We start from the raw sequence: 24703 nt of genomic DNA, 5'->3' as shown, positions 1-24703 counted from the left end.
AAGGCTATATAAGCTCCCTCACAAATCTGAGATCAACACTCCACAGCTAGCGACTGGAGTGCAAATCTCACCCAGCAAGAGAGAGCTGTTTGTGCAAGCAGCATTCCCCTCACTTCCTTCTCCAGCTTCGGCAAGCCACGCGGTGACATTATCCCAGCTGCTCACCACCATCCCCCTCACATCTGCCAGAGTAATGGCTCCTACGTGCTCTCCCAAACGACTGCCTCAGAAACCACTGTGGCTAGCAGGGGCCCTGGTTTTTAAGTTAACGTGGATCATTATGACTGACCCATGCTAGGGAGCAATTACACAAGCACAAGACTCTTTTCAGAGCAACAAGCTTCTGAAACTCTAAGTCCAAACAAGTTCATATTTCCTATGTTAGCAAAAGGAGGTTTGAAATTTAATAAACAAAAGAGACTTCAGTAACCCAGAGAGGCTGGTTTGATGTAATGACACCCCATTTCTGAAATGCCCCAAACTATGCAGCAAGCATGAAACCCAGCTGCTGATGGAACGTTCTTCCCCAAAACTCTCTCATACCCCAGTCACCCAAGCTCCTTTCTGAACACTCAGCTCTGCAAAGGACATGGATCCCCTCCAACCAACTGGGCCATGGGCAATTTGCACAAAGCCCTGTCCTACCTGTACCACCACCTGTGCTAATAATGGGTCAAGACATCTCGCATGTGCTCCAAGGAAAGCTGAAAATGCATCGGTGGCTGCAGGCAGGCTGAGTGCCTGCACAGCCAATGCTTTCCATGGACTAGCTTGGCCCGGAGGAGGCTCTATAAATGTAAGGAGGTGGGCTGGGCAGAGAGGAACGACTGCAGCTTAAAATACAGACTTCCTGCAAATGCAACTAGAGAGGGTGGGCAACAAAACCCAATAGTGATTTGAATGGGAACAGCTATACCCAAAGTAAGTTCTCAATGTTTCATTTTTACTGACGCAAAGCAGGAAGCCAAAACCACTTAATCACAGGCTGTAATCCAGACAGTAGCTCTAAGAACCTCCGGTTTCAGTGGCAGAGCTGATAAAGGGTTGTTTCCTTTACCAATACCTGCCCCAACCACCTATTTCTGCCTGACATCACTGCCTACCACTCTTTGTCAGCTGAGCAAACTTTTGCAGGGCAGAACTGTAAACCAGCTCGGGGAGGTGATCTGGGCTAAAGGTAACAAAATCCAGGGCAAAGAACAAAGATGAGGAAAATACTTAGAGACAAGCAGGAACCAACTTTTCCACAGAAGCTGAAACACGACATAATTAGTCAGTTTTCCTGTGCAGAGATAAGGTTACAAGTTATCAGGCAGTGTACAAGCACCACCTTCCTGCACCACCCGTTCCCACCCCATTTTGTACCCTGGCACACCAACCCAGCCACAAAGTCTGTGGAGCAGGGTGGCTCTGTGGAGACAGTAAAACCCTCTGCGAGCGGAGGGTGTGGGCCATCCCAGCATAGCCACTCCTCCAGGGTCACAATGCAGGCAGCAGGGCCATGCATGCTCCCTCACAGTGCTAGGAAGCCCAAGCATTGCGGTCCAGCACCACATCGTTTCCTCGCTGCAGGGTCCTTGGTGGCAATGCGCAGGAAAGCTGTCCCAGGAGATGTTTGAGCTAGCATTACCTCCACTGCCCACACCACCTCCACCTTGTTACAACAGTCCCCACCTCCAAGTGGAACACCAGACAGGCTGCGCGCAGACCCACATGCCCAGACCCTGGGATGCAGGGCTGTCCCACCCCATGGCCCCTGGCTTCCCACAGATAGGAGAGCTGCAGGTCCCACCCTTCATCAGAGAGATGCCCCGGCTGAACCCCAGGCCATCATCCTACTCAGAGAGGCGAGTGCCCCAGCACACCCTGCCTGACACAAGCTGCTGAGCTGAGTTAGTGCCAGTGGCCCTGACCAGAGACCGGACATGATTTTCTGACCATACTGCAAAAGTCAAGCTGGGATCAGGGGAGAAGTGCTTTCTCTGTCCAGCAAGGAACACCCAGACAGACTGACTGTCCTGGCATCACCATGCTGGTGCCCCTTCCAGGCCTGATGGCATCAGCAGTGACCCACCGCCTCCTGACACTGCAGCTTGCCTGGGGACACAGCCAGCCTCAGCAGCAGCCACCAGTGAGGACCAGGGCACTGCTCAGTCCCAGCTCTGCTGTGGCTGGCCTGGGTGACTGTGCCCCCCTCCGCATAGCACTGGTCTCTTCAGCTGCAAGAGAAGGCTGCTCTTTGCAAAGCACTCAGAGGTGGGAGACACAGAAAGCTCTGGACTGGGGCAGGAAAAGGGGAGCTGTGACCACTGGTAGCAACACACATGGAGGACAGAGCACAGGCCAGAGCAAGTTGTTTTTGCTAACGCTATAATGTCCATTCCCTCTGCTCCCACCAGCAAGTGACACTCACTGGAAACGTCAGGAAGGGAAGATCTGAACGTGGAGGCAGGAAAACATCGCTGCTGGAAGTGCCATGGGCTCCTCCATCCACAACACTCGTCCTCCCACTGCCCAGCTTGCAAGCTGCTGGTGGCAGAGAGCACCAGGTCCCTCTCGCTTCCCGCTGCGCTGTGCCCCTCTCCTCTGCAGGGCAGGGGAGCCCAGCCCCGGGGCAGCACCTCTCGGCAGGGCTCCTGCTGGCAGCCGGGGCTGCACTCCCAGAACCAACATGACACAGCGTCAAGCAGCCATGTCCTGCAGCAGCCACTGCTCCTCCGAGGTGACGTCAGCCTCCGCAAGAGCTGGCAGGCAGGACATGCTGTGCATGCCGGCCGCGCTGCTCCCAGACACCGCCTGGCTCCAGCAGATGCCGTGGCCTGTGTTCCTCACCAGATATGGCTTATCTACAAATTGAATTTCACACTTGCACACTCCAGAATAAGGCACAGGTACTGGAGAAGCCACCCTTCCCCTCCACATCTGTCTTCCCCCTCGCCCCACCCTGCCACCGAGTGCCGGCACCGAGGATAATGGCTGGCGGCTGTGGAGGAGCTCCTGGGCAAAGCCGCCAACCCTGCACAGCCAGCATCAGCTCACAGTGGAGCTGCCACGGCGCTGGCCGTGCTCTCCATGCCCGGGGCAGCACTAGGGCTAGGGAAGCCCCAGGGCCCCTGGCACAACGGCCACCCACACATGCTGCTGGCATGGCATCCAAAAATGCCCATCTGCAGCTGAATAAGATAAAAGCCAGAGTTACTGGTTTCCCCAGAAACCCTAAGCGCTTTCCCAGGAACTCTGGAAATGCACAGATTTGCTACATGCTCCAGTGAGCAACCTGAAGAGTATGTACAGGTGTCACAGCCAGAGATCACTGTCATCACAGGTCGTATGTATAGCTGGCAGCCTGGACAGATGTGGTGTCAGTCACCTCAGAAGGAACTCAGGCAGTTAGATGGTCCAGCCCAAGCCCACAACAGCCTCTACTCAACTAAGACATGCAGCTTCCTCAAGCAGGGAAGCCTGCCTTCAGCAAGAGCCATCAGCCGCTCACATTCCTAAACCGAAACCAAAGCTGGTGTGACCGAGCAGAAGACCACGGAAATCCTCCAGCCTGGAGGGTCAGCCTGCAGCCACGGCAGCTCTGCAAAGTCTGACTCTTGCTCATGGAAACAGGGCTTGCTAAGGACTGGTGGCCAGGCAAGCCAGCAGCTAGGAAATAAGCTTATTTAAATTTAATCCAAAATGTATTTTCTATTTTTCCTTGTAGCTTTCTCCTCCCATATTTTCTATCTTCAAGCACAAAAAAGCAGAAAGCCTAAAACCTCTGGCAAAAAATCCTTTAATGTGTTTTACTGTAGAGGCTGCCTAGTGTTAAGAAATAAGCTGGACCAGAGCAAATCGGGCAGCCTGGGGATGCCCTGTCTCTCCAGAGGGAGCAGACAAAGATGAAGCAGGACATACAGGCAGGCTGCAAGGACCAGCAATGACAAGGAAAGGAAACCCCCAGTGCCAAGAAGGCTCTCATGCTCCCTGCTGCTTCTCAGAGGTCCCTGAGCACAGCTCTGCCTCAGCAGATGCCCACTTTGAAGCATCGCTCCCGGCAGACACGGGAGGAGGTTTTTGTTACAAAGAGCAGGTAACAACCTGTATCCTCTTACAGTCGTGAGCATCAAAGTACAGCAGCTCCCTGCCCAAATCTGCAACCTCAGATCCTCATCAAGAGAGCCCAACAGCAACAGAGACCAAAATGGCAATGAGACAGAAACAGAGATTGTTTCTGTCTTGAGGCACGGGATCTGTCCGCTTATGGCTGCTAGCCAAGGGTAGATTCCAGTTCTGTGGTTGCAAGGACACCATTGTGCTAGTGGACACTTCCCTCAGCCCTTGTGGACAAGGTCCTCCTGGAAGTCATGACGATGGCAAACAGCATCCTTTTCATGAGCTTCAACCTTACCTGGCCTCATCCTGCTGCCCCCCAGCCAGAGCCCACTAGGGGCTGCTTACCCCTGCATTCCCCTCTCCAAGTCTACTTCTCCCACAAGAAGCAAACCTCTCCCAAGCCGAGCCTCGTGTCTCCCTGCTGTCCTTGCATGTCTTTGGACTGCTCGAGAAACTCGGGGACAGCTTTCTGGCACCCCACATACGCTGAGGTAAGGCTGAACTGGACCCTCACTGACATCTCTCATCTGGGCGTAAAACCAGGAAAAAAAATGAGACTGATGTTTCCTGATGTGCGTGAGAACAGGCAGAGCCAGGGGACTGTAGGAGGGGGAGGTGAAGATCAGATCCCTGGTGATCCCACAGTGCCCACCAGGTGCAGTGAGTACCAGGGAAATGGGAGAACGCCAAGATGAGACTCCAGCTCTGCTGCCAGCGTGTCGGGTGGGTGCCCTGTGCCCAGGGAACCAGAGGAAGCAGAAATGCCAGATAACATAGGAGGGAAGGGATTTTGCCATCCATTTTCAAACCAACTGAATTAGCAGCTGCTCAGCAGACAAAAGTCTATCAGAAGTCTCCAGCAAAGGGTCCTGTGATGCCAAGGCAGAGGATCGGTGCTTAGCACAGGTCCCACCTCTTCTACCAGCTGCACCTCCATCATATGGAGAGAGCATCCCGTTGATCACCGTGCTCTCAGCGAGGAAGAGGCACTGAGCAGGCATCTGTCATCCTGTGCCAAGCAAAGCAGCACAGAGCTGGATGGGGATAAGCCCACCCTTCCTCACCAAAGCCCAGTGCTCCCGCCTGGCTCCGCTCTCTCTAGCAGGAACAATGTTATGAAAATAAGAGCTCAGACCAAGGGTCCACCTTGCTCTATGTACTTTCTTGCCAGTAGTCAGAAGCATGAGCAATTTGCAGCTCAGCAGCGTCCCAAGCCAGAGGTGGATCTCAATGTATTTGTTGGTTCAGGGGCAACCTCTTGTCCAGCTTGAATTCAGCCCGTTTCTCCTGGAACCAACGTAGGGTTTCACTGTTCACGGCACCCTGTTCTGAGCATTTCTGCGATTTGATAGCACATCTGTGAGAAGCAATGCCCCTCCTTCTGTTTGGCACCTCCTGCTAGCTTCATTTGATGTGACCTTGTACTTGCATGGAAAGAAACAACGAACAGTTAACCTCTATCCCTTCTCTCCTGGCCTTCTGTAGACATATCTTATCCATCTTCTGTTGTTTCTTTTCCAGTCTGAAGAACCCTGCCCTACCTAACCATTTTTTGCACAGAGACCATCAGACCTCTGACCATTCCTGCTGCAACTTCCAGACATTTGACTCCACAATGATCTCAACACCCACACATCTCTCCTGAGCTCCCCCAGAGCAGCTCTAGAGACAGAGACACAGAGTAACCCCTGCCCTCTCCTTCTGCATCACTGTCCCACAAGTCCTCAAGTTGCTCAGCAGCGTCTGGAGTCGTGTAAGGGTAGAGGAAAGATGTGAAGACAGCTGGACTCACAGACTCCTCTCCACAACTCCTTTAGCACTGGCTGCTGGCACCAGGAGATGGACACAGCCACCTCCATGGTGAGTGGCGTGCAGAGGCTTTGGCCACACTGCAGACTCGGGCTTCTTCTCCCTTTCCTTTAGAGTAGCATCTAATGGATGCCTGATGAAGGTAAAGTCTCTGCAGCCCCTGATCACCATGCCAGCAGTCTCCTCTCCAAGTCGATCCCAAAAGCGTTCCTGACCAGCCTCTGCCAACCACCCTCACCCTCAGGAAGCCCCAGCAGTGCAGGCCCAGACCCAAACAAGGCTCACGCACAGTACGAGCCCTGTAACACGCTCTCTCTGCAACCTTTCCCAAACTTTGCCACCTGCTCTGCTGGCATGGCCAGAGCATCTGGCCACCAGGCAAAGCTACGGCTCTGCTTGCCAGGCACCTAGCAGGATACGCTCACACTGAGATGCGATTTGAAAATAACAGATGTTACTCCACTGTTCTGCATTTTGCAGTGTCAGGAGCAAGGCTTCCTTACCAACAACCCCCTGAGCTCCTTGCCAAGGCAGTTTCAGCCCAGACAGCACTCCCCGGCACAGTCTTGTTCACAGACGTACCCCATCCCCCACATGCCACGTGCCTGCCCCGCTGCCAGACAGACAACATGGCAAAAGGAGTATATTGCAAGGGCAGAGTTCCCCACACAACTGCAAGACTAAGCAGGAACTCAGGTTTCATCACGGACTGCAATACCATATCGCTACTGAGCCCAGACAAGGCTCCAAACAAACAGCATGTATCGTCATAACCAGGGAAAACTTCCAGGAGCTACACGCACCAGACAGAACCCAGCAGCTGCAGCCAGAAGCCTCCGCGTCTTTCCACAACTCCCACTTCATCCCTGTTTCCCCTCAGTCAGACTCGCTCCAAAGTCTGAATGATGTGGGTTCAAATCGCCAGCTCTGGCTGTTGCAGGACCATTTATTCATTCCCCTCACACCCATTGCAGAATCCTGCTGAGGCCAACAGCACACAGCGCTGGTCACAGCCTGCTCCCTGCCCCCAGCTCCGGGGAGCATCACATTAGGAGACCACCAGAGCATTTAGTCCATCATACAGCACCACTCAACTCTGCCACAGCCCTCAAACCCTGCTCTTCTCGAGCACCCCAGTGCCAGGATCCACCCTGCCTCCTCCTGCTGATGTGCCCCTGCCAGTTGGTTGTGACCACCTCCCCTCCCTGCTGACCCAAGACCCACGCATGTCCCTGGCTGTGGCTGTGGATGCAGGTACGAATGCCAGACCCTGATTAAGAAGCATCTTCTGAAATGCTCTACTGACAGAGCACGTCTACTGGCAGCCAATAACCACAGACCATCAGGGGCAGAATCTCTGTCTGGGATCCCATGGGGAGCAAATAACTGTCCCATCCCAGTGGCACTGAAAGCCCTAAGGACAGAGCCAAGCTGTCCCTGCCCCATCCCTCTGCCCTTCATGCACAGCCTGAGGATGGCAGATACCCATCCCCTCCATGCTCTGCTATGAGATTTCAGAGGTTCCTCCATGCCTTCTCCACAGCTTACACCCAGACACACGCTTCATGTCTTCATCCCCACCGTCCTTCCACCCTCCTCCAATTACTGGATTCCTCCAGCTGCCACCAGGGCAGCATGGACAACCCACACTGGTCTGTCCAAGGCGACAGTTGTTCCTGGACAGCCAAGAGGGCTTCCCTTCTCCCCCGCCTGCTGCGTAGAAGTAGCTCCTGGCAGGAAGGATATGGGAAGACAGCAGCAAACTGCTTGGGAGGCAGCAGAACCACTGTGATAAGGAAAGTTTAGGAGCTGGCTGAGTTGATGCTGGAATGGTTTAGATGGAGCTTAGAGTCTCAGTCACCTTGATGTCCCTTCCACACCTGCTGTCGTAAAACTCCTCCTCCCTTGACATAAAGACAAGGCCAACGTGGATCTGCCACAGGGTTTTGGCAGTCACTATCTCCTTGCTGTCGCTCATGGACTTGGTGTGATCCTGGTCAAAAAGCACCTGGAGGGGGTCCCTGTCTGTGTCGGACCTGAGCAGCCAGAGCAGACTCCACAGAGAGCCAGGAAAGATGCAGCCGCCACAGCTGGAGCCTCGGCACAGCACTCTGCCAACTCTCATGCTGCTTTCTGAAGCCTCGGCAGGCCCCTGCCTGTGGGCAAGGCACTGCCAGCCTGCACAGCAGCTCCGCTTGCGACTCCCAGGTTCTGCCTACCCTCACTGCGCTGCTCTTGAGCACCTTCACTCCAGGCCTTTGGGCACTGCAACTCCACTTCCTCCGCGCATTGCTGCGCAGGGCCCACCCGCCCCGGTCCAAGGGCTGCCCTGCATCTCAGCAGCTTTCGCTCATGCCCTGGTGCTCTGGAGGTTGAGAGCTGCACGTTTGCAGGTGTCCAACCAAACTCCACATCCCGACTGCACACGTAACCATGGCAACTGCACATGCGAGTGGCAAAGCCTCGAGCTGGGCTAACTGCAAATGCAAATGAAGCAAACACATGCACAATGCTAAAAGTGTGACCTCTAAATGTCAGCCTTTAACCATTCTGCAGACACCAGGCTGGTGGTGGCCACCTGCAGCGTGCAGAGCGGGAGGAGGTCTGCTCTGACGGGGACCTCAGGTAGCCCAGCCCTGCGCCAGGGGTTGGCACAGGTGCTCTGGTGCAGAGCAGGGAGAAAAGGTGGCACGTGCATTTGCCAGAGTGAAGAGTAACCCCCGCCCTGGCAACACACATCTCCCTCTCTGCCACCCCTTATCCGGCTGCCAGATGCCCCCAATTCCACAGAGCACCCCGGTTTCCAGAGGAAGGAAGGTCCCACCAGGCTGACAGGAAGCACAGCCAGCACAGGGGCTGGTGGGGTGCTGGCTCTGCCGGCTCTCCCGCTGCACCCACGTGTGCCCAGCACCTCCAGCCCCTCCGCTGTCGCCTGGGGCTGAGCCGGCAGCAGCAGTGGACGAGGCACCGTCAAAGGATGGAAAGAAAACCCCAGCGTCGTGGGCATCTCATGCCAGAGCCACTTCCCTGAGGGAGGTCCATGGCCTTGGGAAGGGCAGCCAGCAGAGGCACCAGGACCTGTCACCATTTGGCAGTGTGGCCCAGAAAGAGATGGGCAGGCCTCATGTCCTTCGTCACTTCTCCTCTCGCTCGCTGCCAACAGCGCCAGACACGGACGGACCCCGGCGCCAGCCATCACCCACCAGGCCTGCCCTGCTCTGGGAGCGCGGCGGAGCCCAGCTCAGGCGAACAGCACTGACCCCAGCCACCGCGGACGTCGGCCGTGCCACCGGCAACTGCTGCGCAACGGGCCCGACCCACCTCCCTGCTCAGGGGCGAGCATGGCCAGCACAGCAGAGCCCGTTTGCCCCCCAGCCTGCCTCCCCCAGGCCCCCTGCCCGGGAGCGGGAATGCCCGTTTGCTCCAGGAGCCCAAGGACTGATGGCGTTCCCTGCGCTCTGCCAGACGAACCGAGCCGAGGGGATCTCCTGCCTGCCCTTGGCCTGGGGATGCTCCCGCCAGCAGCCTTCTGCCCCCGCCCTCCCAGCACCCCCAGCCCCGGGGAGGATCCCGGTCCCTGGGGCGGGAGCGCCCGAGCCGCCGCTCCCCGCGCCGAGCCGAGCCGAGCCGAACCGGGCGGGTGGCCCCGGGCCGAGGGGCGGGCGGGGGCCGCGCAGCTGAGGCGGGCGCACAATCCCCCTTTCAGCGCGTCGCCATGGCAACCCGCCGGCTCGCCGCGGCCGCCCATCCGGCCCCGTTAACCCCCGCCGTTACCCGCCGCCGAGCTCGGCCCCACCCGTGAACCCCCGCCCCGCCCCGCTGCCCGGCCCGGCCCCGGCCGCCCCACCCCGGCACCGGGAGCGGCACCGGCACCGGCCCGCGGCCACCCCCGCCTCGGGAGCCCCACGGCCGCCGTGGAGCCGGCCGAGTCCCGCCCGGCCGCCCCCCCCCCCCCCAGCGAGAGCCACGCCGGGCCGGGCCGGGCCGCACTCACCGTGGGGGCCGGCGGCGCGGCTGGGCCATGCCGGTGGCGGCAGCGGCTGCTCCGCGCCCGCACTCCGCTCAGTCCGGCCCGACCGCGCACCGAGAGCGCGCGGCGCGGGCACGGCGGGGGCGGGCGGGGGAGGGGCCGCACCGCAGCACCCCTTCGCTGCCGCCGCCCTCGGCGTCGTCGCCCGGTACTGGTACCGGTGCCGCACTGATCGGGCGTCCCACGACCCCGCCGCTGCGCCGGCCGTGTCCGGTACCGCACGCCCCGGCGCCTGCACCGCCCCGGGCACCGCCCCGAGGGGTGCCGCAGCCGCCGGGCCCCGCGCAGGCCGGGGCCGCGCCCGCTGCGTACCGGCGCTGGCCGCACCCGCACCCCGGTACCCCCCACGGCCCCTGCGCACGGCTCCGGCTCTGCCCCACTCCCGGCCCAGGGTGCGGTAACCCCCGGCGCACCGGCCGGGGCACCCGCAAGCCCTGGGGGCCCCCGCACCGCACCGGCAAACGACCCCGGGCATCCCCGCACCAGCCCGGGCACCCAGAATCGTGCCCCACGGCAGCCCGTACCTGCCCCAGGCCCTCTGCTCGGGCGCCCTCCAGCCCTCCCCGCAGCCCTCCACGCCCGCCAGCCCCCCACCTTCCCTCAGGGCCAGGGCAGCAGCCCCCGCTTGCCCCGCTGCTCCCCAGGGCCCGGCTGCTCCAGGGGAGGATTCACCCGGCACCAGCATGGGATGCCCCATCCCCGCCTCCGCCCTGCCGCGCACCGGGCAGCCGGCTCAGCGCCCACAGCCCCGCCGGCCCCAGCAGCCCCGTGAGCACGACCCAGCACCTCTGTCGCTCCCCTTTCTCCCCAGCATGACCCTTCCCAGCGTGGGGACACCTTCCCCTCACGCATGGCCTCCTGGCAGGAGCTGCCTCTGCCCGCGGCGGGGCTACCTCTCTGTTCCAGTCCTGCCTGATGGGATTACAGAAATCATTTGAAACAGGGCATGGATTTGGATCCTGCTGGATGTGTCTGGTCTGTGCATCTCTCTGCCACAGCCAGGGCAGCGTCAGCCGTGAAGCCGAATCAAAGACAAGGACGTGCGGTTACCAGCAGACTCCGCCACGCTTCCCGATCCAGGCGAGCGGAGCTGGCTCTGCCTCCCTCCCACTGCTAGAGCTGTAACCCAGACCGTACCCGGGCTCTGCAGAGCAGCCACCGCTTCCCATTTAAGAAGCTTGTGCAGCAGCATGCAAAGGGCAGGCATTTATTTTGGCTCTCCTACGTGCCACCAGCACGTGCACTGAGTCGGTGAATGTGCAGCCACAGGGACATCGCTGCACCCCACACAGGTTGGGCTGCAACTGCCCCAGCGCCTTCCAGCTGCCACTGCAGAGCAGGTCAGAGCTTTCCTGCCCCTCCTGCTCCACTCCCTCTCCAAGGGACTGCTCGCTGGTGGTTGGCAGCTTAACCAATTTTGTTGCTGGCCTGTTATATGCAGGGTGAGCTGCACGCAGCCAGCCTGTAAGCCCTTGAGCAGACAACGTGGTCCAGTGTCCCGTGGGATGGATGCACAACCCTGTCCCGTGCCCACCAGGGTTCAGAAGCCCTGAGCAGCATCTTGAAGGGGCCCCTGGACCAGTGCCGGGCTGCCCCACAGCAGGCAGTGCTCCAGGCACAGCTCCCTGCGTCCCACTGCTCAGCAAAGCCAGCCCAGGACGGGTCATGGTGCATGGCTGCAGTGGTGTCTCATGGCCCACTCCCCACCATGGGCACTGCACGGGGAGGCTGGACACTTGCAGAGCTGCTCCACTCCTGGTTTCAGCTGCTCGAATGGGCAGGGACTGATTTTCTTGCCCAACACCAGCTCTGACAGGTGTCTGCCAAGCTGCCTTTGCCTGGGGCACAGTCCCTGGGGACCACCCGTGCCAGGTTGCTGGGTGCATGACCTGCTCCTGCCCACCCATCACCCCACCATGCCAAGCCTTGTGCAACCTTAGGCTTCCCCCCATGTGCTGGGCACACCCTGTGGCATCGCCTGCACATGCCACCCATGGACCCTGCCCAGGCACCCCTTGGGCATGGCCCCCAGCCCCAGGGAGCCCAGCATCACACACACACAACCCTGGACCAGCAGCCACAGCAGGGCAGCCACGTGCATTACTCAATGGGCAGCTTGTAATAAAATCCCCTCAGTCGCCCCTGGATCTGTCACAAGCAGCACTTAGCCACGACTCAGAGAAGGAGCAGAAGGGCTGGAAGCTGTCAGACCTGCTTAAAACCACTGCAGAGGTGCAGCACAGCAGTGGCAGCTGCAAGGCACTCAGCAAGGCTGGCAGAATGCAGGTCCCCAAACGTTGCCTCCTGCTGTGACCAGGTCTCGCCCCAGTCCCCACGTTGCCCGCAGCCTCCTGGACCCCCTGGAACCCTCTGGGCAGCCGGACGGTCTTGTTGGGTCTTGGACCTGCAACAAATCCGGGTCCCCTGGCAGCAGACGCCCGGCCCCGGGGAGGGATGAGTTGTCCCCTTTCCCCTAGGGAGGCAGGGTGGTCCCTGCGGCCCCGAAGGACACAAAGCAGGAGGTCACCACCCCACTCCCTGCTCTCCTCCTGCAGCACCCCAGCCCTGCCCCAGCTGCCGTGGAAGCAGCACCCCACTGCACCGCTGCCCAGCACCGCCCCTGGCCGTGCTGCCTCCACCACCCTGCTCGGGCTGCTCAGACCGCCCTCCTCCCGCCCCCGGCACACAGCGATGCAGCAGGCAGCATCCACCATGCTGCTCGGCGCAGGCTCAGCTGCCTCCCAGGGCTGGCAGAGGAGGGGGCCGCCAGCTACGGCCACGCGTGCCAGGCCCAGGGGCCTGCTCTGCCCCGAGACTGCCCAGCTGTCCCCAGCCGTGGCTCTGGCAGCCCGGGGCAGGACACCGGGGAGCACGGCTCTCCTCCCGCCCCAGCCACGGGTCCCTCGGAGCAGGGCTTCCATGGCCAGGGTCACGCAGCACAGGCTGTGGGCAAGCAGAGCCCCTGGCAGCAGCCTCCCCTGGGCAGGAGGGGTGGGGGAACCAGGCGGGCTGTGCCCCACAGCCAGCTCATGGCTGCTCCCCAGCCTGAGCCTCATGGAAGGGGAGAAGCAGGGGTGCGCAGTGGAAGCAGCCCTGCGCACACATCTGTCCGTTCTCATTAACAATGGAGCCCATCTCCATCAGCCCCGGCCAGCAACTCCTCCCAACCCACCTGCAACAAGAGGGCAATTGGGACAAGCAGGGCACAGCCTGGCACCCACACAGCTGTGCCTCCCAAGCACAGCCACGTGCCTGTTCCCAGGGAGGAAAGGGCTCAGCGCAAGTTCCCGGGGAGGAAAGGGGTCGGCTCAGTTCTTGGGGCAGCACACAGCCCCATCAGCCAGCACACAGGGCACTGCCCTCCCTCACAGTCTGAGGGCTGGAGACCCAACATCCCTCCCTCCTCCCCTCCCTGAGCCTGCCTTCTCACTATGGCCTGCCTTACAGAACTGTTTATTTGCCCTTAGATTAAGGTCAAGTTCAGCTCTTCCATGAGTCCCTGCAAACCTCACCCTATCCCACACAGATAGGGCAGAAGGAAGACATTGGTCAAGAAAAGCTGCCAGAGGGACCACAGGTCAAATGGGTCACAAGCAACTTGCTGAGGAAGAACCAAAGAGAGAAAAAAAGGTGGTGGTAGTGGTGGTTTCCAGGTTTAACAGACAGCAGGAATGGACAGCACTAAGCTAAAGGGGCCTGTTACTGAGAGAACAGACACTCCATGCCCGCAGGCTGCACAAGCCAGGTGAAAAGTTGAGACTGCAGCACATTACCCATCCAGAAAGAGGACTGTGGGCGTCAGGAAGGAGCTAGCAAAGGAGCCTTGGTACTTATCAGCAAAACTGTGCTGCGATGAGGAGCAGTGTTGTGAGTGCACTTGGGCTGCAGGTCCTCCCTGACTGCAGAAGTACTGGCTTGAGCATCGCGATAACTGCTGTGACTGGGCAGCTGGGCTTGTTAGAGCTCAGAATTACCCTGAGATCTAACTCCCTCTTTACTTCATACCCCTGTCCTGGTGGAACATGCCATATACTACTAGTAAAGCTCTTAATCAACATACAAATCTTACAGAGCCTGCACAAACCCTTGCAAGCATGTGAACACCAGCTTATGAAACAAATAGGGAAGAAGGGCTTTCTTTCCCAAACCAAATTATTTAGCCATTCATCAAAGCTGAAAACGCAGGCATTAGTTCTACCGAGAGGTAAGACCATATGTAAAGGTGCTACCGGGCTGTACTGGGTGGAGCACTGAGGAGGAAAGGCAGGCTCCGAATACACACTCCTTTTGCAAAGTAAGCTCTCTGTATTCATCCAAGAAGGTCTGCAGTACGGGGTTCATCCGGTATAAATAAAGTACAAAATTTTACAATGTCTTAATCATTATTTTAACAAAAATACTAAAAACTGAGTAAAAACTGAAACCAAAGTGGGAAGGGAGACTATCAGCCACACAGGATCTCCATAAACGTTTGTAGAAATCTGATAGCAAAACCACTTTCTCTGTACAATAAAACCATCCTCCCGGCATCTCCCTGTGAGATGGGCAGCAGCAGCAGCACTGGGGGCACAGGCCCAAGGACAGAGGCTGGGGACAGCCCCAGTTTGTGGGTCAGGCTGAAGAGGCTGTATCCAGTCCACAGTGATGTCTCCTTCCTGGATCAGGCTGAAGTGCCACAGATCAGTAGCGTCCAAAGGGGTTGTTGTTCTGCTGCGTCTGCGTATCTGTTGAGGTCAAGACAGAGTTAGACAGTCACGAGTTCTGGTTCAGAACAGAGATCCCTCTCCCCACATCACCAGCACAGTATGATGAGTATTCTGTAGGCTGTGAGAAGAGAAACAGTACACTTAATGGCACTCCCTGCTCTGCTCATTTGCTTGAGCCTTTAGGCAGCAGCACAGTCAGGACCCCGCACTCTTTGAGGAAGAGACAGATGCATGCCAGTCCTGATCCTGAAGTTTCTCCAGAGAAGATCTCTCCATCCCTCGTGGTGGAACTGGTGCACCATAACAAAGCCCTGAAAGGTGGCAGCTAGCTGGGAGGATGTTTATGGATGAATTATTTCTGACTTCTAAGGAAAATCAGCCCTGTAAGGTTGCACAACACCTGCAGCCATACAGGCTGCTCAGACAGCTAGTGTCAAACTCTTATCCTGAGGCACACCCAGAAACCTGAGTTAGCAAAGGTTTCAGACACAACTATCCTGGCTCCCTGTCAGTATCTCGGTACAAATGAAGGACATGCCAAAAGGACTTCCAGATGGCACCAAAAAAGGCAGGAAACCAAGTTGTATTCAAGAACCTCATGAACTTCCAAACTGCTGGGACTGATGTTTTGCGATATACAGTGCTCACAGTATACTCGGGTACTGTCCGATTAATAAAATTCTGTCGTTATTTTCCTGAAACTCCATCAGCATGTTTGACCCTAAGTCAGACTAAATAAAAGAAGACCAGTGTAACCTGGCTAGCCTGCTCTCCTTCTCAACTCTGCTGGACAACAGTACATTCAGGGATACCCTGGAGCCTCTTAACGCAGCATATCCTGGGCCCAAAGTATTCTTGTCCCCCTCCTACAGGCTGTTCTTGGTTTACGTCCTGCTTTCCGCTCCATCCCAGACACTACAAATAAGAACTCCAGATGGTTCCTGGTGGAACTGATGAAAACCCAATGAGGGAGTATGGAAGCTGCATGCTGACACATGGCTGCATTGGACCCACGCATCTGTTCCATATAAAACAGCTCCGTTTGCTGTACAGACAGGATACAAAAATATGGCTATTCTGCTATATTCAGATTCTTATGTGAGGTCTTCCTATACTTGAATGTCCCGGCTGGGATCCTTGCACAGACTTGTGGTTTGTGAATCAGACTAGTGGGAAACTTAACACATTAAAACTTCTGGTTTGGCGAGTTTGGTTTTCTTTGGTCACAAGGATTAAGAATTTTCCATCAGGGAACAAGTATAGGCACAATTTGCAAGCCCGCACTCTGCACAGCGTTACATCTAGCAGTCCCACACTTAATGCACTGCAGAAAAACTTGTGCAGTTGATTTCTGGGCATCTTCATAGCATGTCTGCCATTCTGATAGCAGAAAAGCCAGTGAGGTTACAGTGTAACAGCAGGCCATTCGGGAGGGAACAGCACATACTGGGTTCTGTTTCTAGATCCCTCAGCCAGTAGTTCAATGCAGGTTACAGGAATATAGTGCCAGACTGAACACCATCTTTGCCATTACCCTGTCTGCGATGGCAGCCACGGAAGCCCACAGAACACTGCAAACACAGCATGTGTGCAGCAACGATTCCCAGAGAATTCTTCCTGCCTCCAAGAAGCCTTGCCCTGATCACAAAACGAACACAGTATCTCTGGGTCATCAACAAGTGAGTGCCCCAGGATTAGAGCCTCCCCGTCCCCCTCAGAGGTCATCTGCGGCAGAGGAAATATCTCTGAATGCTTGAAAGCTGCAGACTGGATCATATCAGGAAAGCTGCATAGCAGCCCCTACAAAGGCTCAGCTCTCTCATCCCTCTGCAGGCAGCAGAAGGAAGGTCTGGAAGGTTGCTCACAAGCTGGCAAGCACTGCCTGCCCTGCTGCCGTGCGCCCTTGGGCCAGGAGCTCTAAGTCCTGATGCCACCTCCCTGCCAGCATCTGGCTTGGCATTGCTTCTCTACACCATGGTACCTGCAACAGAAAATGACGGAGAGGAGACTAGGGACAGGATCAAGAACACTAAGGCTTACTGGAAAGCTGCTGTTGAAGCTGTCGAACCAGAGCAGCTGTTTGCTGCTGCTGCTGTGTCTGCTGAAGGCCCTGGCGCTGGAACTGTAAAGAAAGAAACATAGTTAAAGCCACAGCACCTGGCTGGCAGCCTCAGCATTCACAGAAGCCCTGGGAAGCGCAGGGGAGGGAGGAGAGGGGGATGCAGGTGGAGCATCGCTGGATTTGTGCTGGACTATCACATCCCTCTGCCTCTGAGGGAACACTCACAATGGGCTGCTGGGGGGGAAGAGCCTGCATCCCCAGCCCTGGGGGCTGGCCCTGCGCCTGTGGCTGAGGCACTGTGGAGACCTGGGGTTGCTGCTGCGGCTGTGGCTGCGGCGGCTGTGGCTGCTGCTGCTGCTGTTGCTGTTGTTGCTGCTGCTGCTGTTGCTGTTGTTGCTGCTGCTGCTGCTGCTGTTGCTGCTGCTGCTGTGAAGACAGAAGAGAAGGGACCATCAGGAACCGTCTGGCAACGCACACAGCAACAGGGCACAGGAAGGGCTGAAGGAGGAAGGACATACCATGCAGTAATGTCCCTCTTACATCATTTTCTTCACAGGTACCTAAATTAACTAAATTTCACCAGGATCCTGCCCCAGGCCGAGAAATGGCAAGAAACATAGGGACAGCGATAAAGTTCTTCTGCAAGATGAGGTTCAACAGACGGCAGGAAGAGAACTATGAGTCTGCAGAAGGAAGAGAACTATGAACTGGGCAGCTGGGGAATCACTAGCAGCAAACAAGATACAAGAGCAGAAAACAACTACGAGCTACCTCAAGAGGTTGTCTGGTTCATCTCTTGCCTCCTGGTTAAGATCAGCAATACTGACTTCACCGAGTATTTGCTTGATCTGTTCTCAAAACTCTTCCAGAGGCAGCAACAGAACTCCTATAACCTCCCTATGCAATCCATTCCAGGTCACCCTTACTTCTACTACTGGAGTTTTCCCTAATCTCTACCCTGAATCTCATATGTTACCATTTATTGTCCTACAGCCAAGGGACAAGAACAGATAAGGGGTTTCGGGCTTTTTTGGAAGACAAAAAAAAATTTTCAAGACTTCTCTGCTCTTGCCTCTATCTCTCTAACTCAACGCCCAGCTGTTTCAGCCTTTCCTTCTCAGTCATGTTCCCCAACCCCTTGTTCTATCTTGCTGCCCTTCTCTGCCGCTCATGCCAGCTGGTGTTGCACTTCTGTAAAAGGATGTGGATAAAACCAGATGCACTGCTCCAACCTAGATGTTGACAGAACTAGTCACAGTGAGAAGAATATTCAGCGTGTTGAACATGAAGTCAGAACATACCCACAAATCTCAAGTTTTTTTTCATTTCTTCTAATTTTCAGACATGTCTTCCACCTGCCAATGCAGTTTTCAACTCTAGCTCAACAGAAGAATTTCTAGCAGAAATAGAGAGCTACTAATGCTACCACAAAAAAAAAACACCATGGTGATGCTAGGTACGGTTCTGATCACTGGCTCAAAAGGGTAAGGTTCAAACCTTGAACAGACTCAGAAAACAGACAAAAATACAATCAGGAGAAGGGACAGTATCTTAAAAGAGGAGGTTAGAAAAACCTGACCTACGGAAGCTGCAAGTGCTCCCTAGGAATACATTGGGTGAACATCAGAAAGAAAGAAGAGCCAGTAAACAACAGGACACATTGGACAATAATAATTGGATACAAGAACCAGTCACAAACACGCTGAGGCTTGGATCAAGGATTCAACCCAAACAGGAGCGAGTTTCCAGAACAGCCTCCTAACTTCCATCTTAAACCCATTTGGCCACTGAGGTTCTTGAAATGGAAGCTATGACCTGGGTACACAAAAAAGCAGATGACTAAGTGAGCCAGGATACCCCTCCCGATTTCATGTCTTACCTTCTTGCAACAGTTGACTAGCAACCCATGCAAGACAAACCAACAGGCCATCTGTCCTGTCTACAAGCCACTGCATCGTGAGAGTCAACTCAAGCACCAGGAGTCTGTTCTGCATCTGGTATGCCTCTGATCATGCAGCAGGAGTCACAGTAACAGGGGAAATTTTGGGCTCTCCACTTTTTTTCTTTTTTAATTTTAAAGAAAACAGGCAACGTCAGCTAAAAGCTGAAGGTATACATGAAGTTACTGAGCTAGGAGAAGTGCAAGCAATTTGTCTAAGGCATGTTCTTTTTCTAAATACGAGTGATGGAGAATGCTACAAAAAACCAAGTGAATAGTAAGGGGGTACTACTTATCAAAAGGACTAAAAGCTGCTGACCATGCTTCAGGCAGTCTCCTGTCCAGTGCAAGGCAGCAATTCTCAAATACTGCTGACCGCAGCTCTCCGCAGGAACCACCGTCTTGCTCAGGCCCCTCTCAGAACACAAAGCCTCAGCACTCTGTGCCATATAAAGTCTCCTCATATTCTACAGGTTTGCTAGGCCTTGTCATAAGGTATGCAATTCACCAATTAACCCATACTATTTCCATGTTTCTCTGTCAATTCATTTCTGTAACTCCAAGAAATATATACACATCTGTATATCATAGAAGTATTTCATATTCATAAGACCGTAATGCAAATCCATGGAACATTCATGTCTGTTGACACATGCCTGTGAACTTCAAAGAATCTAGAGAGCTGGGTCTAACAACTTACAGATCAGTTTTTCACCATCCGCTGTTAGATGTGGAGTACGTGGACTGATTCACACCAGATTTCCTGCCACTTGAAAAAACTGCAGTCGACACTTATCTCAGTCTTGTGAAAATGCAGGTATGCCCCTAAATATGATCTTCTATGGAACAACTGTACCTGCTCTTGTGTGGGCAGGGGGATTTTCACTGTTTCTAGTTCCTCCAACAGTTCCATGACAGCTAGCTTTCTGCACAACCTTATGGGCTCAGCTGGAGCAGGAAGAGGTGGGATGCAGGCCACAGAGGACTAAATAGACCTTTACTGCTCCTAACTTCCCTTTAGCACATGCTGGGTGACTGGCAAAAGGCAGCGCAGCAGATGTCTGCATCAGGAGTGGCCAGGTCTAAGGAAGGAAGAACCTCATAGCAAATTACTACAGACAGTCTCCAACAGAGTTGACATGCTTCCTGGCACAGAAAAGCACAGCAGAGCGTTGCTGAGACAGAGGTAAGCAGTGCTGGGCAAGCCCCCTCTAGCTCCCGCAGCCTTCCTCCTGTCAGCAACCACTCACCCTCAGCATCTGCTGCTGCTGTTGCTGCTGCTGCCTCAGGTACTGCTGCTGCTGCTGGTCAGGCAGTATCTGGCTGGGTCGAATTCCTGACGGGACTCCCTGTGGACCCAAATGGTTCATCCCACTCATCAGGGAGGCCTGCTGTATTGACTGGTGAGGAAACCTGCAAGAGAAAAGGACAAGCTTGTAGCGTAAAAGATTCATGGGCAGCCAGCTTCTTTAATCCAAACCCAGCTTCTGCCATCAGCAAGACAGGTAGCCAAAACAGCCCCTTGCAATCCATGCTGCCTCTCTGCAGAAAGATGAGGGACACCAGGGCCTCTCAAAGGTTTCATCCAACCTGTTGTTCTAGAAGCCCTAAGTAAGTCCTTGCCCCACTGTTCAGCATGGTTTCACTGCTGGATTTATGCCTGCTCAGGAGCAGGGGACATCCCAGATCTAGCCCTTTGATGGTGATCTGCTGGTTAGATTTAAAACCAAAACTATGACTTTCCCAGGTCATTTTTCTCATACTTCACAATTCCATCTTTCTCTGGCTGGTAACACTGTCTACTGCCTGCAACTAGCATCTCTGAATTTCATCCTGTCTCTCCATTTCCTACCAGGTCTGAAAGCTGGATAAACATGTTCCCGTGAGGGCGCGAAGGACTCGGATGCTGCGTAACACAGAATGGAGAACAGGATTTTCACAAATTGATGTTAGGGTTGTCTGAGCAGAGCGGGGAAGCCCTTGATGAAACACAATTTATTAACATCCACTAGGGTAGGAAATACCTCTGCGTGTTGCCCAAGGCGTGCCCATAGCCAGGGGCCTGCTGGTGTACATAGCCACTTGGTCTCTGCTGCATCTGCCTAACAGGATCCACCAGGGCAGGATTAGAGCTGGGGTGGGAATTCTGATAGGGCTGGCCAGAGTAGGTAGGAGGCACCATCGTGCCTGACTGGGAGGGGTGCTGCTGAAGGCCTATGTGGGAGACATACGGTGTGTAACCCTGAAATGAAACAAATAACCTTTATCAGTCACAGGGTAAGGTACAAAAGAGAGCCTGGAACGCAAGACATCAGCCTCCTGTAAATACTGTCACAAGGTGGCTCATCTCCAGGATTCAGATTCATGCTGCCCAACAAATGAGGAGTAAGAAGAGCCAAGAGATTTCAGGATTTAGCAGCAGAAATGAAGATGCTGCCCTGTGCTGCAGCCAGACTCCAGTGTTACCTGCCGTCACTGCCACTTACCTGGGAGGGCTGCAATGCTCCATACGATGGGGTTGGAGCCATCTGGCGCACAGGCTGCTGTCCCATTATACCTTGGCCCTGCTGGAAGGCAACAGAGAAACACTTTTTTCAACGTCTCCAAAGGGCAGGACACCACTGCTCTCTTCTCTGCACCTCCCATCATATCAGACAAGTAACTTCACTGCTAAACCTACAAAGCTGCTGCACAGCATGCAGATGCTCATGACTTCTGCCTCGGGACAAACAGGCCACTGATACCCCTACCACCCCACAGCCAGGATGTGCCCCCTCACTGCACCTCACTGACAGCCTCCACCAATTCTTAGTGATGTGGGCCCACCATGCAGGTGGCAAACACAGTGCTGCACCACAGGAATAGACACAAGAGACAACATCTTTCCAGGGCAGAAACAAAGAGAGCTGGAGCCTTCTGGCTAGAAGTGATAGCCAAGAAAATAGCCTGGGCTTGCTGTACTGTGGGGTTGAGCAACAGCAAGAGCACAGATCTAACTTACCAACTTTGCTTGAAGCTGCTGCCTCAGTATCTGTCCCTGGGACACTGGAGGCTGCTGTCTGTACACTGCTGGCTTGTAGGAGGGGTCAATGCCCATCATGCTCCCCATGCCTGGAGGCAGCACACCACTATAGGGAGGACGACTTTGAACAAGTTTCCCCAGTGGCACACGTACAGGTCTGTAGGATGTATCCAGGCGAGGGCCACCTGCAAGAGGAAGAGAAACAGGCCAACTAGTCACTTGCTGTTGCTGAACCCTGTAGATCCAGAATGACTGTTCATCACTGTATCTAGACACACGACAGGCAAATGGGCAAAGTGTAGGGACCTGTGTAGGATCACCTCACAGAAGGGGCTCTTACAAGAGGTTCCCAAAGAGGTGCAATGTGCTCACTCTCCTGTGCACCTACCTGCTGGAAGAGGCTGATTCTGCGCATAGAGACTCACTGGTGATTGCCCATACGCCAGCCTTGACATTGTGCTTCCTGACTGATGATGCAAGAGATCCGTAGGCATACCAACTCCATATGAAACCCCTCGGCTAGGGCCCAACACAAAATCCTGCAAAGACAAAGAAGCAGTAAGAAAGATCAACATGCACTGGGAATTCATGAATGGATGAAGAGTATGAAAGGGCTACAAAGTCCACAGGAGGAAGCCTGGGATGCTACCTGAGCTGCGCAGCCTCCTTCCCTCCCACCAGGGATTAAGAAAATGTGTGCCCTGCCCCAGGCTAGAGAAAACAGGATAGAGCTCCAGCACTCCCAGCTGAGAGGAAAGACATTCCATCCTCACTGTTACACCACTCTCAGGCTCCTCAGGAAGACTCAAGGGAGCGCTCTGTGACCAGGAGGGGTGGACACAGTAGGTCCATAGCTGTTGGGCAATCAATTACCTCAGTTTTGCTAGCAGATTGGTTGCGTTTCTTGGTTTTGCTCTGTTTCTTCTTGCGTTCTTCAGTAGAGGTGGCAGGATTGGAACTTGTTTTATCAGCCTTGGCTGGTTCTGCAGCTTTCTTCTCCGGCTCTAAAGCCACAGGTGTAGGAGGCTCTTCCTCTTCAGGGGGCAGTGGCAATGGTTCCAGGTAGTAACTGCGGGGCTTGGGTTTCAAGTGCGTGTGGTACAGAAGAAGCCTCTGCTGCTCCTCAAATCTAGACACCTTGCGATCCACTCGGACTGTCCCAAACCATCCCCAGGAGAGGGGGGCTGAGTGCTTTAAGCCCTCAAACAGATCCCAAGGGGAAATCTTCTGCTTTGTAGAGACTTGCAAACCCTTTAAAGCAAAAGAGAGAAGAACCTCAAAGTTCCTGCTGTTTCTCCTATGAGGGTACAGGAAACTCTATGCTTTCTTCAGGCTCTACGCCACATGTCCCAGTAAACAGCCTGAGCCCTTACTTATGGTCCCCGCTCTTTCACGTGCAAAGCAATAATTTCTAAAGGCCTTCATCAACAACTGCCAGTCTCCTTCACCCCTTCTCTGCCAGTCTTCTGCACACTGGCACTGCCCAGTAACTCAGGTGACAGGGACTATGGATTTCTCTTTATGCTTGTACAGCCATAAGTACAAAAAATCAAAGTTTAAATAACTTCTCAGGTCATAGCAGCACGTATCGCCAAACATTAACACCCAGCTCTGCCCTTTTTGGACATGGTTGTGTGCCACCTTGTCTGCGTGCAGCCAGCCACTTCAAGCTCAGCAGGCAACAAGGCGCTGTGACAGATGCCTCCTAAGCTGTGTAGACTCAAGGCATCAGAGGACAAGGTGACACCCGCACTCAGGAGCTGTGCTGCGAACAAAAAAAGCTTCACTTACCTCCTTCTTGAAGATGGAGTCAAATCCAGCTATTTTATTGCCTTTAGTGTCAATGAGGGATCCCTGAGGTTCACAGGTGATGACATCTCGGGTCTGCTTGGGAAGTGGCAGTAGCTGTCGCACCTTCTCCAGGCTGTCAGACTGCCGGTCCCCCAGCTCTTTCTGCACAAGTAGAATAGAGAATACTGGAAGAATCACTCTGGAAAAATCATCCAAAGCCCACCTGTGCCTCTTCTGGTGTCTGGCTCCATTCCTGCATTACCTCTCACCTTTGCACCCTTCAGCCCTACAGAGACACTGGGGTCACCCTTACTGCTTCATCTAAACAGCAGCAACAGGACAAGTACCGTTTGTGAGACACAGGTAAATCTGCACAGGCAGACAACCACGACACAGCACGCACTGCTCCCCATACAGGGCCTGGTGTCCCTCACCCTGAGTTTCTTGACAAGGTTCATGTATGCCCGCTTGTTCTCCTCCATGCTGCCCTGAGAAATGCTGGACATATCAGCAGCCAGGGTGCCGTTGATGAGAACACTCAGCATGTCCAACACGGTGGTGAAGAGCTCACTGTTGGTCAGAGCAGAAAGGTCAAAGTCACCTGAGAAGCAGACATAAAGCCTCTACCATCATAGTAACAAACATTATCAGATTGCTGAGAGTACCTCCTACAGTCAGAAGTGCCAAGCACTCTTCAGACTAACCTCCCACACTAATCCTCCTTCTGTTTATACACCACAGGCTGTTCACACTTTAGTCAAGTGCTGTATCACAGATTAAGGCTCGCCTCCTGTCTACCCATTGAGCTTCTCCAAAAAGCAGGTCCAGACTCAGCTCTCCTCTGCTTATTTCTCCTCATCTGGAAAGCCAAGTTTGCTCTGGATATGTCAGAGTGCACTTGGATACTAGGACCTAGGTTGTAGCCTGCTGTTACTCCGAAGTCTCTTTCGGCTGTCACAGTACTTCTGACAGATCGTCTAGAGAGACAGCTGGCTTGCAGGAGAAAAGGGGCCACGCTAATGACTGCCTCCCTTGGGAAGTATATGGATCAGAAGTCAGCCAGAAAGTTACTTGTTTGACTGCATGTCCACGGTGCCACTGCTGATGATGTCCAGGAGAAGCACAGCCCATTCAGTTGTCTGCTGTGTACTGCGTTGAACTGTGTCAAACATTCCCCCCACCTGGCAGAGAAAAGTAGTTCAGTCACAAGGAAACCATGAAGAAACACTAAGATTTTAAAGTA

The 24703-nt window shown here is 54.8% G+C and overlaps 2 protein-coding genes across 8 annotated transcripts in view; both read right to left on the bottom strand.

The window, feature by feature from the left end:
- NLGN3 (neuroligin 3) overlaps nt 1-10858 on the bottom strand; it is a 42043-nt gene extending 31185 nt beyond the window's left edge. For 4 of the 5 annotated variants that reach the window (XM_075435173.1, XM_075435176.1, XM_075435175.1 and 1 more), the window contains exon 1: nt 9905-9997. The gene's annotated coding sequence lies outside the window, so the exon portion shown is untranslated. Of the gene's footprint in view, nt 1-9904; nt 9998-10833 lie in introns of those variants that run through there. The other variant, XM_075435174.1, reaches the window with a different exon arrangement.
- A 3221-nt stretch (nt 10859-14079) lies between these two features.
- The window catches only part of MED12 (mediator complex subunit 12), a 37241-nt gene continuing 26617 nt past the window's right edge, over nt 14080-24703 (bottom strand). The window contains exons 33-44 of one of the 3 annotated variants that reach the window (XM_075435127.1): nt 24532-24641; nt 23895-24030; nt 23461-23622; nt 22543-22920; nt 22058-22208; nt 21649-21854; nt 21134-21214; nt 20672-20889; nt 19898-20060; nt 16934-17134; nt 16687-16768; nt 14080-14664 (exon numbers count right to left, since the gene is read on the bottom strand). In XM_075435127.1, the coding sequence (XP_075291242.1) occupies nt 14621-14664; nt 16687-16768; nt 16934-17134; nt 19898-20060; nt 20672-20889; nt 21134-21214; nt 21649-21854; nt 22058-22208; nt 22543-22920; nt 23461-23622; nt 23895-24030; nt 24532-24641 (1932 nt within the window). In that variant the 3' untranslated portion in view covers nt 14080-14620. The other 2 variants (XM_075435128.1, XM_075435129.1) reach the window with 2 other exon arrangements.

Source organism: Opisthocomus hoazin, chromosome 14, assembly GCF_030867145.1.
Source record: "Opisthocomus hoazin isolate bOpiHoa1 chromosome 14, bOpiHoa1.hap1, whole genome shotgun sequence".
Taxonomy (NCBI): domain Eukaryota; kingdom Metazoa; phylum Chordata; class Aves; order Opisthocomiformes; family Opisthocomidae; genus Opisthocomus; species Opisthocomus hoazin.
This window is presented reverse-complemented; position numbering and strand designations above follow the sequence as displayed.